At 43.2% G+C, this 24765-nt stretch overlaps 1 protein-coding gene across 5 annotated transcripts in view; it reads left to right on the plus strand.

Annotated features, from left to right (window-relative positions):
- Positions 1 to 24106, plus strand: part of FMNL3 (formin like 3) — a 285433-nt gene extending 261327 nt beyond the window's left edge. For 3 of the 5 annotated variants that reach the window (XM_033938095.1, XM_033938098.1, XM_033938097.1), the window contains 5 exons: positions 3888 to 3989; positions 6507 to 6599; positions 10676 to 10802; positions 21641 to 21760; positions 22725 to 24106. In XM_033938095.1, the coding sequence (XP_033793986.1) occupies positions 3888 to 3989; positions 6507 to 6599; positions 10676 to 10802; positions 21641 to 21732 (414 nt within the window). In that variant the 3' untranslated portion in view covers positions 21733 to 21760; positions 22725 to 24106. Of the gene's footprint in view, positions 1 to 3887; positions 3990 to 6506; positions 6600 to 10675; positions 10803 to 21640; positions 21761 to 22266; positions 22315 to 22724 lie in introns of all 5 variants that reach the window. The other 2 variants (XR_004538810.1, XM_033938096.1) reach the window with 2 other exon arrangements.
- The last annotated feature ends 659 nt before the right edge of the window (positions 24107 to 24765 follow it).

A 24765-nucleotide genomic window follows, 5' to 3' on the forward strand; every position in this document is an offset into this window, starting at 1 on the left:
ATCAAGGAAAAGTCCCCTGCAATAAAATAGAAACATAGAAACATAGAAATAGACGGCAGATAAGGGCCAAGGCCCATCTAGTCTGCCCACCCTAATGTCCCTCCCCTACCTTCGCCCTGTGAATAGATCCCTCCCCTACCTTCGCCCTTTGAATAGATCCCATGTGACGATCCCATTTGGCCTTAAAATCAGGCACGCTGCTGGCCTCGATCACATGCAGTGGAAGACTATTCCAGCGATCAACCACCCTTTCTGTGAAAAAGAATTTCCTGGTGTCAGCTCGTAGTTTCCCTCCCCTAATTTTCCACGGATGCCCTCTTGTTGTCATGGGACCCTTGAAAAGGAAGATATCTTCCTCCGTCTCTATGCGGCCCGAGAGATATTTGAATGTCTCGATCATGTCCCCCCTCTCTCTGCGCTCCTCGAGTGAGTATAGCTGCAATTTGTTTAGCCGTTCCTCGTATGGGAGATCCTTGAGTCCTGAGACCATCCGGGTGGCCATTCTCTGAACCGACTCCAGTCTCAGCACATCCTTGTGATAATGCGGCCTCCAGAATTGCACACAGTATTCCAGATGGGGCCTCACCATGGATCTATACAATGGCAAAATGACTTCTGGCTTTCGGCTGACGAAACCCCTGCGTATGCAACCTATGACTTGTCTTGCTTTGGATGAAGCTTGCTCCACTTGATTGGCAGCCTTCATGTCCTCACTGACGATCACCCCTAGGTCACGTTCTGGTTCAGTTCTTGTTAGGATCTTGCCATTTAGGGTGTAAGTCTTGCATGGATTTTGGCTGCCCAGGTGCATAACTTTGCATTTTTTGGCATTGAAGCTGAGTTGCCAGGACCTAGACCAGCGCTCCAGTAGGAGTAGGTCGTGCATCATGTTGTCGGGCATTGAAACATCATCTATTGTGCATTTGCCCACTACATTACTTAGTTTGGCGTCATCGGCGAATAATGTTATTTTACCCCGAAGCCCTTCTGCCAAGTCCCTTATAAAGATGTTGAATAGGATTGGGCCCAAGACCGAGCCCTGTGGCACTCCACTGATCACCTCCGTCATTTCAGAGGGTGTGCCGTTCACCACCACCCTTTGAAGCCTACCTCCAAGCCAGTTCCCAACCCATTTCGTCAATGTGTCACCTAATCCTATAGAACTCATCTTGCTCAGCAACCTGCGGTGTGGTACGCTATCGAATGCTTTGCTAAAGTCCAGGTACACGATGTCCAGGGACTCTCCAATATCTAGCTTCCCCGTCACCCAGTCATTAAATTCAGTATAAAATATCGATTTAGTAAAAAAGCCTTTCTGCTATTACAAACCTCTCTAAAAACATATTTAAAGAAACGGGTCTCTTCCAACTAGTAAACATTTTAGTAGTTGAATAGTTACCCCTTCTACTTTAACTCCACCCCATCCCGATCATTGGCAATTTTGTGACAAAGATGGCTGCTCCTCTTTTTAAACCTCCCTCCTCTCTGACATCAGGGGCAGCAGTAGTGAATCAGATAAGAGACAGCCATTCTATTTCCTGGTTTAGACCTCCCGGGTATACCGTATTCAACCTAAAAATCCAGTTTTGTTCACAGTAATTTAGCTTGTGTTCATAGTTACCTCCCTCCCACCCTTCTTTGATATGATCTATCACTCGCCATTGGATGTCTTGTAAACTATGATGTTTATCCTGCCAGTGTTGTACAAGCGGTGCTTCCAGGACACTATTCATAATGCGATATTTATGTTCATTTAGTCTAATATGGACGGGTGTTTTAGTTCTTCCAATATATATATATCAGGCCGCATGGACATATAATGCTATATACTACATTGCAAGATTTACATGTTGTCCTACTTCTTGAACGGATTATAATCTCCCTTCCCAGGGGTTTGTATTAGTGCACTACTGGCAGTTTCCACATTTCACATGTTCCACGTCCTGATCTTGATCTTGTACCACATCACCTCCATCATACCTGTGTTTAGCTAATTCTCCCAGATTGCTGGTTCTACTATACACAATCGTGGGGAAATCCACAAAAAGCTCGGGGATAATTTGTAACACATGCCAGTGTTTCCTCATATTAGTCACCAAGTTATACGATCCAACATAAAATTGTAGCACACAGACCAGTCTATTATCCTCTTGGATATATTGTTCTATCTGAGGCTGTTCTACTAGGGGTTGCATCTTTTGGGCTAGTAGTAAATCCTGATTGGCATATTTCGCCCTCAGGAAAGCTTTCCAAGTTTCAAGTTTATTAGGATTTTATATACCGCCTATCAAGGTTATCTAAGCGGTTTTTACAATCAGGCACTCAAGCATTTTCCATATTGCTTTCCTGGAGTAACCCCTTTGGCGAATGCGTATCTCCAAAATTCTTGATTGTTTCACAAACTCTTCTTCATCTGTGCAAATTCTTCTTAATCTCAAGAATTGCCCCACTGGTAGATTAAATTTAAGCCTATAGGGATGATGGCTGTGGAATTGTATCAGCATGTTCCTCTCAACTGGTTTTCGGTATAATGTAGTTTTTAAACAGTCATGTGTCCGAATGATGGTGAGGTCTAAAAAATGTATACTATGCTTATTATATGTAAGAGTAAATTTTATTTGAGGGTCCAAGGTATTCAACTCCTGCACAAAATCTTTCAAAGAATCATCAGCAACACTTTCTTAGAATTTTCCAACACATATATCAGTCTCCTCCATTTTTGCCAAATAAAGTGTTGCCACTGAGGGTGCTAAGGTCGCTCCCATAGCCACCACTTGTGTTTGGATGAGCAGGTGAGCGTTGTCATGAAGAATGAGTGACCCAACCAACTGAGGTCGGGTTTTGTGCATTTTTCTGCACGTTTTTTGCAAAAAATCACGATAATACACTGCTCTGACACTTCTTCCACATGGAACTTTGTCTGTGATGATGATGCCTTCATGATCATAAGCAAAAATCATCATTTGACTTTTTATTGAGCTCATCAAAATTTTTTGGGTCGTGGGGAAGATGGAATTCTTGTCATTGAAAAACTATGCGAATACGGTTGGGAGGTGTTACCTCATGCTCCCTACAGTCCAGACATGAGTCCACCAGACTTCGACCTTTTCCCAAAGTTGAAACAACCTATGCGTGGACATCGTTTTGCATCTCTGGAAGAGCTTTTTTCCGCCGATACCCGAGCCATTCGGCAACTGAACTAAAACAGTGTCTTGGCTGGAATAATGAAGCTTCCCGGACGTTGGGACCAGGTCATTGCAAACCAGGGAGACTATATTGAAGGATTGTAAAGAAATAGTTGAAAAAAAAATAAAACATGCAAATTTAAAAAAAACAGTGTGCATTATTTATGAAATGACCCTCGTAAAAAAAATAAATGTCATTTGTCTTTTGTGATGTCTTCCTACTCAGTCCTGATGCCTGTCACAAGCATGTAGACACACACCAGCTTTGTTCTAACCAGCTCATTAGTAGGTGGTGGTAGAATTCAGTCAGGGAGCAGCCATGCTGAATGCGTCCTTGTTTTGAGCTAGGAGCATAGGACATCTGACTTTTGAAGGTTCTCTGAGCAAGTCAAATTAGACTCGAAATGTATGCTTCCAGGAGCCCAAGACTCACTTTCATCCTACACATATATATGCATATTTTGATTATGAAATGGTTGAGAAGTTTCAGGAATCACTTTTTTTGGGTTTGTTTTTTTAGCTCTGAAACCAGTAGTTTGCAGTATGCTGATTTTATGCTTTTGAAACACTGCTGCTTTTTCTGTTGATAAAATGATTATTGTACGGAGTATGTGGATTAAGTGCTCTCTCTGCAGAGGCACCATTCATGAAGAGGTTGATTAAAATCTGGCTCTTGCCTGATGTCTTTTCTCCCTCTCACAGGAAACTTACAATGTTGTGGTGCACTATTTTGGAGAGAGTCCCAAGACAACGCCTCCTTCTGTTTTCTTTCCAGTGTTTGCACGATTCATCAAATCCTATAAGGTACATGACAAAAAGAAGCACAGAATGTGTCCGACCCCCAAAAGAATTGCACACATGCAGGCCCAGAGATTTCAGGTGTATGGATCCCTTTGCTTTAATATCCAAGTACTGACCCTCATGCCAGTACTTTCCAAAATGCCCTCCCCACCTTCCCCCACCATGAGATTGGCATACAAAAACTTTACTACTGCTGCTTTATAGAGGGAGATAGCTGCCTGATTCTTGTATGTTTTGAGAAAACAGTTTTGTTAATGGCTTGCTGCCTTGTTCATTTGTTAGTCTTCTAACTACAAAAACCTAATGACAAAACAGCTTGTTTGTTATATACACATGATTATAGGGCTGTCTCCTCGCTATCCCTCCTGGCTGAGGCTACTTTCTCCTAAACTTTAAGTCCAGGGTCCTGAGAACAGGCCCTTCCTGTGATTGTTCAGGGCAGGAAGAGATTTTTTTTACCAGGGTGCGGCCACCTGAACTTAGACATAACAGGGACAAAATGTATTTCAGCAAAGATCGAGGCAGAGCTAGGATTTCCTTTCCACACTTGTATGCTCGCTATGCAGCTCCACAAAAACTAGGAACTAATTAGTTTGTCCAGCTCCAGTCTCTCCTTACTATTTATAGTATACACTTCTCCCTCAGTATTCGCTGTGATAGGGGATTAACAGAACCGCAAATACAGAAAAACCGCAGATAACTTTTTCATATGTTATTCGCTGTTTTCTATTAAAAACCATTGTGAATATGGTGAAACCGCAAATAACATGGTGGGAGACCTGGCCTGTTCCTGAACGAGAGGCAAAACACGGTGAAGAAAGTGCTGGGAATCAGCGATTTTCTCTGTAAACGCTTGGAATCGGCGATTCCTCTATGCAAGCTGATGTAATTTATTTTTTTGTGGGGGGGGAGCCAGCAAGCTATAAACCGTGAATAATCAAAACCGCAATTGCTGAAACCGCGAATATGGAGGGAGAAGTGTAGTATAATAAGAGTCTGTTACAGGCCCTCGATATTAGTGCTACATTACTTTTCTCATTGTGGAACTAAGAACTGAAGAAGGTCCCTTCCTTGACTTTTGTCTGAGATTGAAAAGAAGTACAGTATTGGGAGAGGGTGATTATGTAACATACCTTTCCTAAAATACAAGATTTACATCTCCCACTGAAAAAAGAACAAATGAGATATACCACCTGTGTTTACATCTTTTCATGACTCAACATATCCTCCTTGATATTCAGCTGGTGGTGATCATTGTTTTTATAAACTTTTACCATCACTAGCTGAATTAGCCCCTAATATTCAGTGCTGAATATTGGGGGCTAAATGTGAGTGAGAAACCGAAAATCTCATTAGAATCTCGGAGAGAGCAGGAGCCAGAAGGTCTTGAGCATGTGCAGATGCTCAAGGGCCAGCAGAGATCAGTGGCAGGCTCTTTTGGCACTGGCATGTCCTGTGGGTTAGTGCTGCATGCCAATGCCTGATCACGGTAAGGGTTTGGATGGGCGGGGGGGGGGGAGGGGGTGGAAGCGCACCAGTGGCCTCAGGGGGGGTTGGGGGTGTCTTTTTGGGATGTGGTGGGGTGGAAGCTCGCCAGTGGCCTCGGGGGGGGGGGGAGGGGGTTCTATTGGTGATGTGGTGGGGTGGGATGGAAGCATGCCAGTGACCTGAGTAGGGGGGGGTTCTTTTTGGGATATGTAATGAATCATTTGAGTTTCCCTTACTTTCTATGGGGAAACTCACTTTGATATATGAGTACTTTGGTTTGCGAGCATGCTTCTGGAAAGAATTATGCTCGCAAACCAAAGTTCCACTGTAATTAAAAGTAGTAGTAGTAGTAGCTGATATTTAGCCGGGCCCATGTAAGTGAATATCGGGCTGGGACCACATAACTTTTTTATGTACAGAAACCCCCTGCCAACCCCTCCCTGGTGGAATCCCCCACCTTCTCCCTCCCTATTGATGTCCAGGTAGGCCCCCCCGGGCCTACTTATGTACCTGGTGGTCCTGTGGAGGTCTTCGGGGTAGGAGCATGGCCTTGGGGGGGGGGATTAAGAGAGGAGGGACATGACACTTCTTGAGGTAGGTGGGAGGGAGGGGTTTCAGAGGCCCATGAGGGATTTGGGAGCTGATATTTGTTTGTAAAAAAAGTTATGGGATTGTCGGCCCAATATTCAGTGCTGGAACCTCCATAGCAAAGCAATCAAATTTAGGACAGCTTTTGAGCTGACCTAAATCTGGCAGCTTTGCTATGTGGGTGCTGGCACTGAATATGCCAGCACCTGCATAACCTGGGGCTACTCCCCAGTGCCGCTCCTGACCTGCCCACTTTTAACTTGGGCAGCTTGAGGGATATTCAGTGGTACTCTTAGGTTAAGTGCTGCTGAACATCCCTACTTAGGCAGTGGCAAGCGATTTAAGTGGGCAGGAGAGCTTCCTGGTCGCTTAAATCACTCTGAATATCAGCCCCATTGTGTGCTTTTATATCTCATCCTGTCTGCTGCCTGTTTCTATCAACAGGAGGCAGTAGAAGAGAATGAAATGCGTAAGAAGCAGGAACAAGCTCTTCGAGAGAAGATGCTGGCTCAGGAAGCAAAGAAACAGGACCAAAAAGTAAGAGCCTGGAATTTGTAATGAATCAGATTGCCAAGAAAGCACATCCAGTGCCCAACACATAGAGTGAACTTAATAGCAGTTATTTTTCTATAAACTGTATTTTTCGCTCCATAAGACACACTTTTTATCCCCCAAAAAGTGGGTGAAAATGTCTGTGTGTCTTATGGAGCGAATATAACAATTTACCTTCCTTCGTGGTCCAGGAATTGCCGGAGTGGAGGTGTGGAGCACCTGTGGCCGGAAGTGGAGCAGCTCGTTTCCTTCCTAAGCGAGGTGTCTTTATGTGTGCCATTTGCAAGTGCTTGCAGAATCAATTTTTTTTCTTTACTTCTTTTATTTAATCCTTCTCCTGTCCGCAGTGTGTGAGGAGAATAGGGGCACTCTGAAGCTGCTTCTCGCACCCCTACGCTGAAGCCGGTTCTGGGAATGAGTTCCCCTTTCTCTCTTCTCCGGCAAGGGCAGCAAAACTGGGCGCGTGCAATGCCATGGCTGGGGGCTCGTCCTCTCCCCTCCCCCACTGCCCTGGTCCGTGGGCAGGGTCGCAGCTCTCATGTCCGATGTGGATAAAGTGCGTTATGTTCCTTTTTCTTCCTCTCATGCCTACCCGGAAAGGGCATCCCCTGCTTGTCTTTCGTCTTCAGGAAGTGCTGCCAGATTTTTTTCTGGTGGTGCATGAGTCAAACAAAATGACAGGCGATGCACGTGAACCGAAAGAATGAGAGGACTAGAAATTAAAACAGCTGCAAGCTGCATAAAAGAACTAAAAAATATGGAAGCCAAGTTCTCCTCCCTCAAACTTCGCTTTTGTGATGGCTTGAGTGTGCTATATCAAGGAGAGAACTTGAATTTTTCATTTATTAATTTATTTTTTTAAATATAAATTAAAGCCACTGTGGCATCTTTTAATGTGTCAGAGGATGAGACAGGTTTTCTAAGGTAACTGAAAAGTTCAAAGAGAATTGAAACAGACTTATAGAATTTTTTTTTTAAAGTCCATCTGTGATCTATCTGGAGCCCAAGTTGGATTGATTGCAGATAGAGGAGTCAACTTTTCTACAGGACAGGTAGGGGTGATATGGTGCAGAACCTGGTAAGGAGTGTGGGGTTGGGTGCAGAGCTTGGCAGGGAGTAAGGGGGGCTGGGTGCACAATTTAGTTCAGAATGTTTTTTTTCTTGTTTTCCTCCTCTAAATCTAGGGTGCGTCTTATGGTCAGGTGCGTCTTATGGAGCGAAAAATATGGTAATATTGTCTAGTTTGAGCTGATGGCCTGTAGCTACCCCTATTCTACAAGGACAAGCAGGCATAATATTTTCACATGTGGGTGATGTCATCCACAAAACCTGTTATGGAATCAGCCAAGTGCACTGTTGCTTTAAATCTTTAGGCAATGCCTATACTGCTTGCATGCAGGTGCCTTCCCATCCAAAGTCAGCTCATGGGACCATCAGTTCTTAGCTTTCCAAAGAGCCGAAAAACTGTGTCTTCGAATTTTCCTCACCATGTCAAACTTAGAAATCTTTTTTGTGCCTTCCCGTTTTTACTATATTGTAGTTTTCTTCATAATTCTTCATTTTTCTTTCTTTTTTTTTTTTTAGTTATTCCTTCGAATTTGGTTAAATTTTGTTCATTTTTTATTTTTGGTCTTTGAACCAAGGTGTTTTTTGTCCCAGGCATACTTTTCACTTGAGCTCCCTGGGCTATTGAACCTTTTGAGTATACATCAGCTGTTTTTCCCTTCATGACAAAGAGGGTGACGAGTGGCTTCAAGAAATGTACTCGGTGTAATCGGACTATTTCAGGCTCTGACTCCCATAGCTGGTGTGTTTATTCTCTAGGTCCTGAATGTCGTGACATTCATTGTGAACTCTGTGTATGCAAAAGTGGTCACTAAAAGTTCAACAAATCCAATCTGATAAACCTTTTGGCTTGGAATCAATATCCAACATGGCAAGAGATTTAGGACCTGACGCGTACCCTGCATCAACATCGGCATCAACACACATGCACTGACGCTGAAGAGAAAGCATCGACCATCAGCCTCTCTGTAGAGAGAGGACTCGACATTGTCTTTGTCCATGCTTCACTCATCGGAGGAGGCATCACGTAAGAAAGATAGCAAGCACAAACAGCCCTCCCCTTCTAGGCATCACATGGCATTGTCACAGACATCCACCTCCTTGACGCATAGTAAGGACCGGATTCTGTATAGGACATCCAGTCTCAGCAGCTTTTGAGAATCGCATTGCGGGTTTCTTTTCTTTGTCATAAGGGGTGATTAGCGTTATTGCTGTGCTAGGTGCTTGTGTTAACGGAGTCTTTGTATACTTTGTATTTTGCATTGCTGCTGCATCTATGACTCCTTTTGGCATTATATACTGTGGTTGATAAATAAGCAATTACAAAAAATGAAAATCCAAATACACAATATCAACCTGTTCACCTTTATCCACATGTTCATTAGTAGATTGGTGAGGCAAGATTTCCCTTGACTAAACCCATGCTGGCTGTCTCTCATTAATCCATGCTTATGTATATGTTCTGTCATTTTGTTCTTTATATTAGTCTCTACCATTTTGCCGGGCACCGACGTCAGACTCACCAGTCTATAATTTCCCAGATCACCTCTGGAACCCTTTAAAAAAATCGGCGTCACTATGGCCTCCATCCAATCTTCTGATACTATGCTCCTATATCTGTATATTCAATATTTAACCCAAAGACGTGATCCTGACAGCTTGGGAGGTCCACGTATGAGAATATTATGCCTGTTTGTCCTCAGAGAAAGCAAAGATACTTACCTGTAGCAGGTGTTCTCTGAGGACATCAGGCATATGTTCTTGCAACACCCCCACCTCCCCTAGTTGTTACTGAACTGGTAGTCCTGAGAGTCAACGTCGGGTGGGAAGGAACCTGCACATGTGTGGTATGGGCACTGCCTAAAGATTTAAAGTGACCGTGTACTTGATAGTGTCTATACCGGGATAATGTCACCCATGTGTGAGAATATGTGTCTGTGGTCCTTAGAAAACATCTGCTATATGTCAGGAGCTCAGTGCAAAAGAGATCGTTTCAAAGTCAATATTGTATCTGGCCTGCTCATGAAAGGTAATGATGTGCTGGTAATATGGTTGCATTTGAACTGGAAAAATAAATATTAGTGTGGTCTAGTTAAAGTGAACAAATTAAGTCAGATTGTGTAAATATACATTCTAAAGTGAACTGGATAGCTTCAACCAACTGTTCAAAGAACCAAACTTTAAGCATATATTGGCCCTTTCATGTTTTTCATAAAATGTGTTTGAGTTTTTTTTTAAAAAGCAGATTTTACAGAAGTACCTGCAAGACTATAACTTTTGCTGGCAATTGAAATAAAGCTAGCGATACTTTTCAGATGCTTATTCCAGAATAAAACGCGGCTTTCATACTGTCCTGGGATTTTATTCTGGGATGATGTGGGGCCCTTGGAGGCTCTGTCCAGCTAGTATTGAATGGCAATGAAAACAATTATCCAAGAACAGAGGTGATTGGGAGGGAGGCGGGGAATCGAGGGAGAGAATAAGCTGAACACGGTTCATAGACAACGGCGCGAAAGACAAAAAAAGCGCGTGCCGACAATTGAGCGCAGCACGCGCCGCCGCACCGCTCTAAATTACAGTTTTTAGGGGCTCCGACGGGGGGTTTTGTTGGGGAACCCCCCCAGTTTACTTAATAGACATCGCGCCGGCGTTATGGGGGGTTTGGGGGGTTGTAACCCTCCACATTTTACTGTAAACTGAACTTTTTCCCTAAAAACAGGGAAAAAGTGAAGTTTTCAGTAAAATGTGGGGGGTTACAACCCCCCACACCCCCCACAACGCCCCCACAATGCAGCACGATGTCTATTAAGTAAAGTGGGGGGGTTCCCCCCCACGCCCCCCCCCGTTGGAGCACTAAAAACAGTAATTTAGAGCGGTGCAGCGGCATGCGCTGCGCTCAATTGTCTGGGTGCGCCTTTGTCCCGGCGCACTTTTGACCTGACACCGTTGAACACACAGGTCAGAATGCCATGTTTACAAATATCTTTTATCATTAGTCACCAGCACAGAAGAATAAACGGCAACAGCAGCAGGAGCTAATTGCAGAGCTTCGGCGGCGGCAAGCAAAAGACCATCGCCCTGTTTATGAGGGGAAGGATGGAACCATTGAAGACATCATCACAGGTGGGCAGTTGCTTCCTTGCCTGTAACCCTCACCTTCCTCACAATGCCTTGGCATTCTGTCACACCCAGGGCGAGATTGTTCTGAGTAGAGTATTTTAGAAAAGTGAATCAAATGAATGTCAGAGATCAGGGCTTGAACCTAGAAATAGTATAACATCCTGGACCAAGGAAGGCTGAGCTAAAAGGCAACCTGCATCTGTGAAACTGAGCTTCCTACTCCAGAATGACCAGACACTGGATCTTCCCTCTCCTCCAGTTCTACTCTGATCAAAAAGTCACCTTTGATAGTCCCTCATCAATTGAATTTCCTCCATGTACCATGTACTCTTGTCTAACAAAATGCAGTGTGTACCACCTGGCAGATTGTGGGGTGGTAGGAAAGTTGCAGAAGGTAGTTTCTGAGATGAGATTTGAGAAGTTAAAATGCAGAAAAGCAGAGTTGCTTACCTGTAACAGAGTTCCTTTAGACAGCAGGGGAAATGCAGCCATACTTGTGAAGATCTTATCAATGATGTATCCACTGTGCTGGAGTTCTCTTTCACCTCAAGAGAATCCTTTGCAGGTAGAAGTCCTTCCTCCCCTCAGTCCATATCCTAGTAGTATTTATAGAAGGCCTTATTTGGTAGATGGGAAGCCAGGCGGGAAAGTGTGTCTGTATTTCTCTGCAGTCTGTAGCAAGCCCCTGTTATAGGTAAGCAACTCCCCTTTCTCTGCAGACAAGCAGAGGAGATGTGGTGAGTTACTAGCTGAGGCTTGCAGAGTGATACTTATCTTTGAGAGAAAGGCTGCCTAATGGGTGGCACTGAGGTTACAGTGTGATAACTTTTTCTGAGAGCAACCCTGACTATCAGATAGCGGGCAAGGTAGCTAAACAAAAAAGTTTCAGAGAATGACTTGTTCAAAGGCATCTTCTCTTGGTACACCCATGTCAAAGCAATAGTGTTTGGTGAAAGCGTGGACTGATGACCAAGCGGCCGCTTTCAGATATCAGTGATGGAAGTATCCCTGAGATTAACCACCAAGGCTGCTGTGGCTCTGAGCTGATGCAGTCATTATCCTTTGTGGAGAAAAGTACATCACTTTTTTGATATGATCAAGCAGAAGAATCAGAAATCTAGTTGGAAATGGTACACTTGTAGGCCAGAGGTTCAGGATTGCTCAGACTGATGGTTGCAAAAGAGCTGAGAAGTATGGCATAAGCTTTCAGTTGGCTCATAGATAGAAAAGGGCTCTTCAGCAGTCTAAGGTGTGCAGACCCTTTCAGCCTTTGATGAGTGCAGTCCTTAGAAAAATGAGGGGGGGGAGGCACTATGGATTGATTGAGGTGAAAGCCCAAGATAATCTTGGGAAGGAATTTTGGGGTGGGTATATAGAAAGACTCTATTATTGAACTGGAAGTATAAAAGGCTGATGTGATTGCTAGCAAGAAAATAGATTTCTATGAGATGTTTAGTGAAGCATGCACAATTGATGCGAAAAGCAACTTTAAGAACAAAGTTGAGATCCCATGCTGCTGGAAGGTTGGGATGAGTGAGGCCTCTCATGAAACATGGAGGAGTGGCCTAGTAGTTAGAGCAACTTTAGGTTGCAAGTTTGATCCAAGGGCTATTCCTTGTGACCCTGGGCAAGTCACCTAACCTCCATTGCCCTAGATACCATAGTTGAGATTATGAGCCTACTGGGACAGATAGGGAAAATACTTAGAGTATTTGATCACTATTCAATATACACTGCATAAGATCTCCTTAGGATATATAAGTAGTATACAAATAAATAAAAAAATAAAACAAGTGGATGGAGGAGACAGGTTTGCCCTATATAGGTTCATGGTAGGCTGCAGTTGCAGTTAGGTTAGTTGGATGGAGGTGTTCTTGAGTAGACCAGGAGAGATGCAGCAATATGTAAACGCTGATAAAGAAAAGGCTGGATTGCTTAACAAATATTTCTATTCTGTGTTCATGGCTGAAGCGCCAGGAGCAAGACTGCAGTATCACCTTTATGCTGATGATTCCCAGATGTACCTCTCTACTCCTGAAATTTCACCTAAAGTCCAAGGAAAAGTCTCTGCTTGTTTGGCTGACATTGCTGCCTGGATGTCCTGCCATCATCTGAAACTAAATATGTCAGACTGAGCTGCTACTATTTCCTCCTAAACCCTCTGCTCCTCCTCCTTTCTTCATATCTGTAAATAATACTGTCATTGTTCCAGTCTCCTCTGCTCATAACCTTGGAGTGATCTTCGATTCTGACCTCTCATTTTCTACATATATCCAACAAGCTGCTAAGACCTGTTGCGTCTATCTCTTCAATATCACCAAAATTCGCCCCTTCCTCTCTGAGCACACTACCCGGACCCTTGTCCAAGCTCTCGGAACCTCAAGTGTAGATTACTACAATCTACACCTAACTGGTATCCCTCAGTGTCGCCTCTCCCCCTTGCAATCTGTGCAAAACTCTCCTGCGTGACTCATCTTCTACCAACCTCACTATGCTCATGTCACCCCTCTCCTTAAGTCACTTCACTGGCTCCCTATCTGCCATCGCATACTTTTCAAGATCTTATTGCTGACTTACAAGTGTGTTCGTTCTGCTGCCCCTCAATATCTCTCCTTGCTTCTCTCTCCTTAGACACCTCCCATAGAACTCCATTCCTCAGAAAAGTCACTCTTAACATTACCCTTCTCCTCCACTGCCAATTCCAGACTTCGTTCTTTTCATCTAGCTGCCCCATATGCCTGGAATAAATTACCCGAGTTTGTCCGCCAGGGCTCTTCCCTTCCCTTGTTTAAAAGCAGACTGAAAACCCACCTGTTTGATATAGCTTTCAATCCTTAACCCTACTCCTCTGCCCTCCAACCTAGCCAGCTGATTGACCATTCCCTTTAACTGTATCCATGACATCCTGTTTGTCTGTCTTGCCTGTTTAGATTGTAAACTCTTTTGAGCAGGGACTGTTTTCTTACTCTCTGTGACTCTGTACAGTGCTGTGTGCATCTAGTAGTGCTATATAAATAATTAGTAGTAGTATTAGAAGATGAACATGAATAGGGATAGAGGAGTGGTAGACCCAGATAGATTTTCAGAGGGTTGTGTTCATGAGTTGCTAGCTAAAATAAAATTACACAAAGCCATGGGGCCAGATGGTGTACATCCGAGGGTGCTGAAGGAACTTGGGGAAGTTCTGGTGGCCCACTGACTGACCTTTTCAATGAGTCTCTAGAGTCAGGAGTGGTACCTGAGGACTGCAGAAGGGCGGATGTGGTCCCTCTCTACAAAAGTGGAAGTAAGGAAGAAGTAGGGAATTACAGGCCGGTAAGTCTGACTTCTGTGTTAAGCAATTTAATGGAAATGCTTTTAAAACAGAGAATGGTGAAGTTTCTGGAATCCTGTGGATTACAGGACCAGATGCAACATGGATTCACTAAAGGTAAGTCTTCTTAGACAAATCTGATCAATTTCTTTGACTGGGTGACCAGAGAATTGGATAGAGGGAGTGCGCTAGATGTGATGTATTTACATTTTAGCAAAGCCTTTGACTGTGTTCCACACAGATGTCTAATAAATAAACTGAGTGCCCTTGGGATGGGTCCCAAAGTGACAGGCTGGGTCAAGAACTGGTTGAGTGGAAGGTGACAGAGGGTAGTGAGGAAAAGGATGTTACCAGTGGTGTGCCTCAAGGTTCTGTTCTTGGGCCTGTTCTTTTTAACAATTTTATAAATGATATTGCTACAAGGCTGTTTGATAAGATTTGCCTCTTTGTGGATGATACCAAAATCTGCAATAGAGTAGACACCCAGGATGGTGTGAATAACATGAAGAAAGACCTGACAAAGCTTGAAGAATAGTCTGAAATTTGGCAACTAAAATTTAATGCTAAGCAATGCAAGGTCATGCATTTGGGCTGCAAAAACACAAGGGAACGGTATAATTTAGGGGGTGAAGAACTTATGTGCACGATAGAAGAACGGGACTTGGGTGTGATTGTATGTGATGAACTTAAGGTGGTCAAACAGGTTGAAAAGGTGACGGCAAAAGCTAGAAGGTTGCTAGGGTGCAAAGGGAGAGGTATGGCCAGTAGACCTTATTTAGAATATTGTGTACAATTCTGGAGGCCGCGCCTTCAAAAAAGATATTAAAATGATGGAGTCGGTCCAGAGGAAGGCTACTAAAATGGTGCGTGGTCATCATCAAAAGGTGTATGGAGACAGACCTAAAGATCTCAATCTTTATACTTTGGAGGAAAGGCAGGAGAGGGGATATATGATAGAAATGTTTAAATAGCTATGTGGTGTAAATGCACGAGTTGAGTCTCTTTCATTTGAAAGGAAGCTCTGGAATGAGAGGGCATAGGATGAAGTTAAGAGGTTAGGGTTAGGCTCAGGAGTAATCTAAGGAATTACTTTTTTACAGAAAGGGTGGTAGATGCGTGGAACAGTCTCCCGGTAGAGGTGGTGGAGACAGAGATTTCAAGAAAGCCTGGGATAGGCATGTGGGATCTCTTAGAGAGAGGAAGAGATAATGGTTATTGCGGATGGGCAGACTGGATGAGCCATTTGGCCTTTATCTACCATCATGTTTCTAAGTAAGAATCTGTGACAAAGGACAGATGAAGGAATCTCTCTGAGCTTCAGTTCTCTTGTGGGCAAAGTGAGACTGTTTGAGGTGGTATGATTTCATTTTAAATGGTTTCCAGGGAGCTAAGAGGACATTTTGATTTCCTGTTAGTGAGCAGGAGGTAGCTTAAAAATTAATTTGCTCATTCTCTGTCCACTCAGCCTTCAGACAGTGAAGGAGAGATTCTTAGGATCAGGATGAAGTGATTGACCTTGATTTTGTGAGAGTAGGGTTGGCCTGTATACTAAAGGAACTGGGTGATTGAATGCTGAGAGGGTACCATATCTGTCTGCCATCATGATGCAATCAGGATGAGCTGAGTTTTGTCCTGTACAACCTTCTAAAGAACTCTTTTGAGAGTAGCAGAGTAGACAGAAAGGCATAAAGCAGTTCCTGAGTCTAGAATTCAATATACAAGGTCTGTTCAAAAAGTTCCAGGATTGATTTTATAAAAATTTATTAAACAATCTAGCAGGGAGGAAATACTCCGCAGAACAGCACTTCAAAGGCAAGGCGGTAACACTCCAAACGAAGATCAGACTTGTCCACGCACTCATTTTCTTAGTGGTCAGTTACAGACGTGAGACCTGGAAACCACAGAAACAAGACTTAAAGAAGATTGACTCATTTGAGCAGAGGAAGAAGATATACTACCCAGCCATTTGGAGATGCATTTGTTGTATGAGTTGTCTGAGACTAAAGGAGCTGGAAGAGGCAGCCCTTGGAGAGATTTTGTGGGCTTTGTCACCAGCAAAGAGTCCTTGATGGGTTGAGGGAGGTGATGCACATTGGGAAGAATGATCCAAATCAAAATTACCAGATGCTAGGGTCCATCTTGGGGGTCATCGCTCAAGAAAAAGATCTGGGTGTTATCGTGGACAATATGCTGAAACGTTCCGCCCAATGTGTGGCGACGGCCAAGAAAGCAAACAAGATGCTAGGAATTATTAGAAAAGTGATGATAAACAAGACTAAAAATATTACAATGCCTCTGTATCGCTCAATGGTTCGACCTCACCTTGAGTATTGCATTCAGTTCTGGTCTCCTTATCTCAAAAAAGATATAATGGCACTAGAAAAGGTTCAAAGAGCAACCAAGATGATAAAGAGGATGGAACTCCTCTCATTTGAGGAAAGGCTAAAAAGGTTAGGACTCTTCAGCTTGGAAAAGAGACGGCTGAGGGGAATTATGATTGGAATCTACAAAATCCTGAGTGGTGTAGAACGGGTATGAGTGGATCAATTTTTTACTGCATGAAGCATTACAGAGACAAGGGGACACTCAATGAAGTTACAGAGTAATACTTTTAAAACCAATAGGAGGAAATATTTTTTCACTCAGAGAATAGTTAAGCTCTGGAATGCATTGCCAGAGGATGTGGTGAGAGTGGTTAATGTAGCTGGTTTAAAAAAAAGTTTGGACAAGTTCTTGGAGGAAAAGTCCATAGTCTGCTGTTGAGACAGACATGTTGAAAGCTACTGTTTGCCCTGGATTGGTGGGCATGGAATGCTCTTCTATTTGGATTTTTGCCAGGTACTTGTGACTTGAATTGGCCTCCGTGAAGATGGGATACTGAGCTAAATGGACTATTGGTCTGACCCAGTAAGGCTATTCTATGTTCTTATGTTCCGTTGAACCTTGATGTGGCACAGTAAGGGACACATATGAAATTTTGTGAGTAGGATGATTGGGCACCAGTCGCCATGTGGCTGAGGACATAAAGAATGTTGTGAGCTGATGTATACTGCTCACTACAGAGGTGTTTCCATAGGGCATCCAGAATTCACATTTTGTTGGCAGGCAGGAACATCCTAGCTTTTACCATGTCTAGGAATGCACCATTGAAAAGAAGGGACTGAGTTGGAACAAAGTATAACTTCTTGAAGTTGATGAGAAACCCCATGGATTGGAGATATTGTATAGTTGCTTGAAGCATTTGGGTAACTTCTTCCTTTGAGGGTATGATGAGAAGCCAGTCATCAAGACAAAATGGTCATCTCTGCAGAGATGGAGAACTACCACTGCTAGGCATTTGGTGACGATCCAGGAAGCCAATGGAAGGCCAATGGGAAGAACTTGGTATTAGAAATAGCAATTGAGAAACTTGAAGCGTAGAAAACGCCAATGTTGAGGATATGGGTATGTCTGTATAGTCATTCTTAAAATCTAGGATACTAGCTAGTTTTTATGACCGTTGAAGAGCATTATCATGGCTAGGGAGTTCATTTTGAATTTCTCATTTCTGAGGAGGCGGTCAAGCCCCTATAAGTCAAGGATGGGGTGAAGATTCCCTTATATCTTTGGGATACAGAAGAATCGTGAACAGAATATGTAGCTCTGTTGCAATAGAAGAACTTCTCCCACCACTCTAAGTATCAGCATACCAAGTTCTGTGGTGAAGATAGGAATGGGATGGTGAGGGTTATCTGAGGACTGAAGTTGGGAGAATGGTGTCTGAGATTGTTTGTAACCTTGATGGAAAATACTGAGGACTACTGATTGGCAGTGATTGAACACCATATATCTCTGAAGTGCAGGAGCCTGCCCTTCACTGGCAAGCTAGTGTGATTGTGTTTGCTGCTGTTGACAAGAATAGCCTGGCTTACACATAAGAACATAAGAATAGCCTTACTGGGTCAAACCAATGGTCCATCAAGCCCAGTAGCCTGTTCTGACGTGGCCAATCTAGGTAACTAGTACCGGGCCAAAACCCAAAGAGTAGCAACATTTCATGCTACCAATCCATGGCAAGCAGAGGCTTCCCCCATGTCTTAATAACAGACTATGGACTTTTCCTCCTCTCAAAACAGACTATGGACTTTTCCTCCTCTCAAAACAGACTATGGATTTTTCCTCCTCTCAAAACCAGCTACGCTATCTGCTTTTACCACAACCTCTGGCATGGATAATATTGTTAGAAAAATGATTGGCGATAGGTCCTTCTGCAAGTGGATTGCAGCACTCTTCTGCACTGTGAAGACTGGTCAGATGGCTGTGTGATAGTTCTTTAAAAATTGAACAATTGTCCTTGATTTGTGAGACAACATCTTTAACAGCGGCAAGTGGCCTCCAGGCAGTCAAATATGTTGTCTTGGAGACCAGAAGCCCTGAGTCAATTTGGTGATGTGCACTGACAAATATTGGTGCTGCTTATTATATGCTATGCAGATAAGATGGTAAGTGGATTCCTTCACGACTTGCAGCTGTCAGTTTCAATGCTGGGAGTAAGAGATGCATCCTCAAGTTGTTGCAGTAGAGAATGCTGGCAATGAAGAATTTGCATGGTGGATTATTACACTCCTGTCTATATTACTGAGTCTCTTGAAGTCTTTTCCTGGGGGGGCTAAGATATGTATTCTGTATTTATTAATTTGGATTTATTAACCACCTTTTCATGAAGAAAATCATCCAAAGTGGTTTACAATACATTGAATAGTAATCAGGTACTCTCCCTATTTTCCCTATCTGTCCAGGCAAGCTCACAGTCTAACTGTGGTACCTGGGACAATGGAGGGTTAAGTGACTAGCCCAGAGTGACGAGGAGCAGGCTGGGTTTGAACTTGCAAACTCAGGGTGCTGGGCCAGCAGCTCTAACCTCTAGACCACTCCTCCCCTTTTTCCCTCTTGATTGCTACCTCTGATAGACCTGATTGGTGAGGAAGTCGAGCTTGGTCATGTCCTGGTGCCTTATGTACCTTGTAGTTCAACTCTAAGTGCCAGAATATGGGCTGCATATAGAGAGAGGTTTGCCAGATAAAGTTTAACTGAAGGATCTGGAGTACCTGGTGTAGTGATAGAGTGATAATCTCCTTAGCAGCTGCACAGGATTTAAAGATTGGTAGGAAATCTTATTACCAGGTGTTTGAGAGGCTCCTAAGTCCAAAGCTTTGGCAATTTTCTATAAGAATCATGGGTAAAAATAATCTTGCTGTCTTGTTCTGGCTCTAGAGGCATAGGCGGAGGACTATTTTGGTGTTTGAGGGGAAGCAACGAACCCCTGCCACACCCAGAAGTTGCCTCAGCAGGCACAGGGGGAGAGAGAGTGGTCATCTGTGCCCTGAAGAGAAAGGGGCGAGCATTCCTCATGAGGCGTGTCTGCCACAAGAAAGGGGTGTTGCATAGCTGTGGGCCGAGTCAAGGGGTGATGTGGGATATTCTTAAGTAGAAAGGCTGTGCCCTGGACAAAAACTTCTGAAGTAGATGGAATAGTGCCCCACGTGCATCTGACCTCCCCTCTTACCCCTTGGATGTGGCCAAACCCAAGCAACAGGACCCCGGATTCTGGAGAGGACTATTGTGGTGCGAGGCTCAATCCTTGCACCATGACTGACTGCAGGCCTTGTGCTGCTGTTGTTGCTCCTATCACCAGAGTAGAAATTGCATCCATTAGGAAGGAAGAGAAGAGAGCTGGAAGTACTCTGGCCTCTGATAAAGAGTTCCATGGAAGTGCAAGATTTGAGGCTGAGGAGAATGGAACTCGTGCAACTATGAGGCAGGGAGCTAGGCAAGTTGTTGGAAGCATGGAAGCAAGCTGCCCTGTGGCTAAGTATCACTGTTATGGCCTATCTGTTCCTTGTGGCCCAATGAGTGTTAGCTATTTTCCATTTTAAGTATGATGTTTCCAAGGAGGAGACCTGTGATCATTGTGGAATGTAGATGAATAGAACTAAGAGGGTGATAGTCCTACAGCTGCATGGGAAGGCTGATGCGTGCTCAGAAGCAGCCAAAAGGCTTCTCTTGAGCTGGAGAAGAGAGCTCCAGCACAGTGGATCCATCATGGATGATACAACCACAAGTGTGCCTGCATGTTCCTTACTTGCCTGTGGCAAAAATATATTTCCTAGGGCAATGGTTTGCCGTATTTTTGCTGTGGCACTTGCAGTACTGGGTTCACTTTATCACATCACGCATCATGGTTCCTCTTCTACCCTATCCCCACCCTAGCATCACTTTCCTTTCTTCCTGATTTCCCCTACCCTTTTAGAATTACCACTTCTCCCCATTTCATGGTATCATCAGTTCCTTACTTATACCCTAGGGCGCATTACTTTTCCTCCCTTGAGATTGTCTTCAGCTGGCAAGACAAATCAGACAAGCAGGGCTTCTTCTTGCTGCTGTTGCACCTTCTTATTCTACTTTTCCTCTGAAATCAGAACTGTGGGGGTTTCACAGGCTCAGAATTACTGATCTGTGCAATTCTAACAGGTGAGGAGGAAGCAGCAGAAGCATGAGCTGGTCACGAATGTCTCCTGCTGGCCAAAGGGGGATAGCATATGGGCAAAGGAAAAGAAAGGGATCAGGGTTTTGCCACTAGCAGCGACTCTGACCTGCTCCTCAACTTTCTTCACTGTAAAAGTTTTGCATCAAACCCAAGGTTCCCCTGCAGTGCAATGGTTGGAAATTCCGTAGAGAGTAGGGAGAAGGGAATATGATGCAGTGCAGCTATTTATTGTATATATCACAGTGGTATAAAGAACATAGGGGCAAACCTTTTTCAGTAAAGAGTTCTAGAACAAGAGGCCATGATATGAGGCTCAGAGATTCAGGATAGTTCTTCATGTAAGGAATGGTTGATGCATGAAGTGGACTTCCAGGAGATGAAGAGGAGGCAAAAACAGTAAAATAATTCAAGAAACTCTGGGATTAGCAGAGAGCCTTATTTGCAAAGAAGTGAGAAGCCAGAGATCAGCAGGGCTCTGCAGCATTCCACCTAGAAATAAATTAGTAAAATGAAATGGCCTCTAGGTTACTTTTTCTTGCATCATAATTTGTTGATAGAGTGGCAGAGTAGCCTAATTGTTAACCAGAGAAACTGGGTTCGATTCCCACTGCAGCTCCTTGTTACTCTGGGGCAAGTTACTCAACCCTCTTGCCCCAGCTAAATGTACACTTTGGCTGTACCACAGAAAGGCAGTATATCAAATCCATGACCCTTTAGATATGAATCTGGCAAATTGACTATATGTGACCCATTTTATGGAACATGTGTTTGTGTACAGACAATTTAAACATCTTTATTTTCCATCAAGGTATTAACGGGCACAGAAATACTGTTTCAGGAAGATGTGATCAGAAAAGGAGAGCCCCCATTCTTTGCCTGTGCTGGGATGAATGACATTGAGGGGGCTTGGTGCTCTGGGGTTTGATGGCTGAGGCATTCTGATGTTTGATCTGTGTCTTTCTCTCTCTCTCTCCCCCCCTCCCCTTCCTTGAATAACCACAGTGCTGAAGAGTGTCCCCTTCACAGCCAGAACTGCCAAACGGGGCTCTAGGTTCTTCTGTGATACATCCCTTTATGAGGATTCAAATTCTTAGCCTTAATGCCCTGTAAACCCATATTAAGGTATATCTGTTTAGACTTTTTCATCCTGCATGCACCATGGATAGGGCTTTCCATGATCACTGCATGCATCCTGTCTATTGCCAGGGTCAGGGCTTTCTGTTGGCACTGCACTGCACTGCATGCACTCTGCCTTCATTTCTAGAGCCCTCTGCAGTTCAACAGAAAAGGCTTAGGATTTCTACTAATATCAGACTGGTTTACTAAACTACTTGTTGTGGGAATGTTGCTATTCTGCATGCACAGAATGGACAGGAGAAAGGGGCTCTTGCTAATAGACTTGCAGTTGATAGCTCTGCTTGTTATATACCGTAAGAAATATGGGACAGTGCTAGGATTCAGAACATAATGGGCAATAATCACCCCTTGTGCCCTGACCATCCAGTTTTAGGCCTTGTAGCTGGATTCCATCCTGCTGATGGACCCACTGCAGGAAGCAGAGGCAGACTTAGAATGGTCATCTTGGGGCCTTTCTCTGACTTTGCTGTTTTATTTTATTCCCTTTGTAGCAACCAAGAAGCTTCATCTCTAGTTTCCTCCCCCCTTCTCAACGAAGGGTAAGAAACTTCCCAGACACAAACTCTATAGGTTTTGCTGCTTCTGCTTGAGATAAACCAGTGTACTTGAGTTATATAATGGATCTCCCCCACCAATTTCTTTATGCTCAAGATGTAACTATATTGTATTTATTAATTGTGCACATCTGTTCCCTAAACCATCAAGGAAATAATTTTGAAAGTCTGAGCTGGTGAAATCTGCTACACTGGCAACAAAAGATTCTTTATTTCCACAAATTTCCCCAACATTTGTAGAGTAAAAGACAAGACTAAGGAGCTGGTTCTTGTGAAGCAAATGCAGAAATTGTGGTGAATTAGGGAGGGCCAAGTTGCAGTTGCTTTTTGCTTTGTAGTCGTTTTGCTCTCAGGTCCTGGAATAACGTGGCTTACTGTAATTTCTTCTCCTGCAGACCTGCGGAACCAACCCTTCAGACGAGCAGATGCCATAACTAGGAACGCTTGGAAGCAGCTCTAAATCAGGGACCCAGTTGCCCCACTCCATCATCTTACAGACTATGCAAGAGGCTTTGCCTCTCCTGCCTAGATTTATTTTTTAAGGGAAAGGAATTGGGGACCACTTTTTTTTTTTTTTTTAAAGGAAAGTGCCTTAAAACTACAGTGTTATTGAACTATTTTTCTTTTACTATTTAATTGTTGGTTTTTTTTAAATGTGTATAATTGTCAAGATGTGTACATATTTTCTGATATGTATTTTGTACTTCCCATCAGTGTGCTTGCAAGCAGTCCTGCTTAGTGCTATAACAGGTGAGGGAGTGCTAGCGCTGCAGACAGTTTCTTGGAGGGGACACTAAGATCACACTTTGCCACTAACCTGCTACATGTCTTACTAAAGGCAGAACTCTGCTTATCCAGGGCAGTTTTTAGAAGCTGTTTGATGTTTGCCCATCCTTTCCGTGCGTAGGATGTAACAATGCCTGTACTTTCAACCAGGTAAAAGCAAGGTGGTTCTTGGGGCAGGTACTCCAGATACTTCTCCATTTTTAAAGCTACAGCATTGTTTTCCATAGAAAACATACCTGAAGAAAAAAGTAGGTTTACTCTTGGGCAGTTTTCCATGAGGATGAAAGCTCTTATTTTCTTTTTGATAATAAGATGCAAAGCCCTTGGCTGAAAAAGGACCTGTCATTTTGCAACTACATGCCTAGTAGTGAAAATTGTCCCATTGATGACAAAGATCTGATCAACCTTTACCTTTAAACTGCCTCAAAGGGGAAATACTCTTCCTTTCCTATTTTTCTTCCAGCCTTGCTCTTTGACTTGGTTATCATGTTTATTTTTAAAGAACAGCTGGTAAGGGAACCTGTCTCTTCCCCACTGGATTCTGTAGTAAAGCGTTCTGCTTTGAAGATGAGCACAATCCAGCTACAGTTTTCGTCTTATTCCCAATAGTCTCAGGATTCAGGAGATGGAGCTGGGATGTTAAGGACGGAACCATATTCATACACAAATTTCCTCAACTGCCTGCATTGAAGAGTATTGCTAGAAAGCTCATTCCTGTATTGAAACCAAACTTAATAAGGAAGATGAGCAATTAAAAGGAGTTGGTAGAGCCTTAACCATAAAGAGTGTCTGACGCACAGTCTGTATTATCCAAATTCTGTTGTACCAAACCCCAAGAGCTATTAGCTTTTTAAAGTGCACTGAAGTCACATTCTAGAGGGCCAGCTACACCTTCAACAGTTAGGAAGTACAGTGTTGATTGGAGAAAGGTGGCTTTATGGTGAATAATTTTCAAAAAATCAAAAAAATAACCAACAAATATTCAGAATAAAGCTGCTAATAGTGGAAGGTAACAGGCTGAAAGGTAAGTATCTAACATGGAGAAAAAGATCTCAGTGTTTCAAGGAAACAACCAAGAAACCATATGTTCAGTTATAAACTGCCAAATAAAACACATCCCAGGTCAAAAAACTCCATGGAAAAGATTTATAAAGATACAGTTTAAAGTACACAAGTTAAACTGCAAATAACAGCAAAAAACTGTAAAAAACTTGCACTTATCTTCCATTCATCTCCCACAGGCAGTGGAATAAATATCCGTTGCTCCAATACAAAACCAAACACACTTTTCAAAGAATGAACTCAGTATTCTTTGAAAAGTGTGTTTGGTTCCGTATTGGAGCAACGGATATTTATTCCACTGCCTGTGGGAGATGAATGGAAGATAAGTGCAAGTTTTTTACAGTTTTTTGCAATTTAACTTGTGTACTTTAAACTGTATCTTTATAAATCTTTTCCATGGAGTTTTTTGACCTGGGATGTGTTTTATTTGGCAGTTTATAACTGAACATATGGTTTCTTGGTTGTTTTTGAGGTCTTTTTCTCCATGTTAGATACTTGCCTTTCAGCCTGTTACCTTCCATTATTAGCAGCTTTATTCTGAATATTTGTTGGTTATTTTTTTGATTTTTTGGATATTCAGCTTGTATA

Source organism: Geotrypetes seraphini, chromosome 3 (genome assembly GCF_902459505.1).
Source record: "Geotrypetes seraphini chromosome 3, aGeoSer1.1, whole genome shotgun sequence".
Taxonomy (NCBI): Eukaryota; Metazoa; Chordata; class Amphibia; order Gymnophiona; family Dermophiidae; genus Geotrypetes; species Geotrypetes seraphini.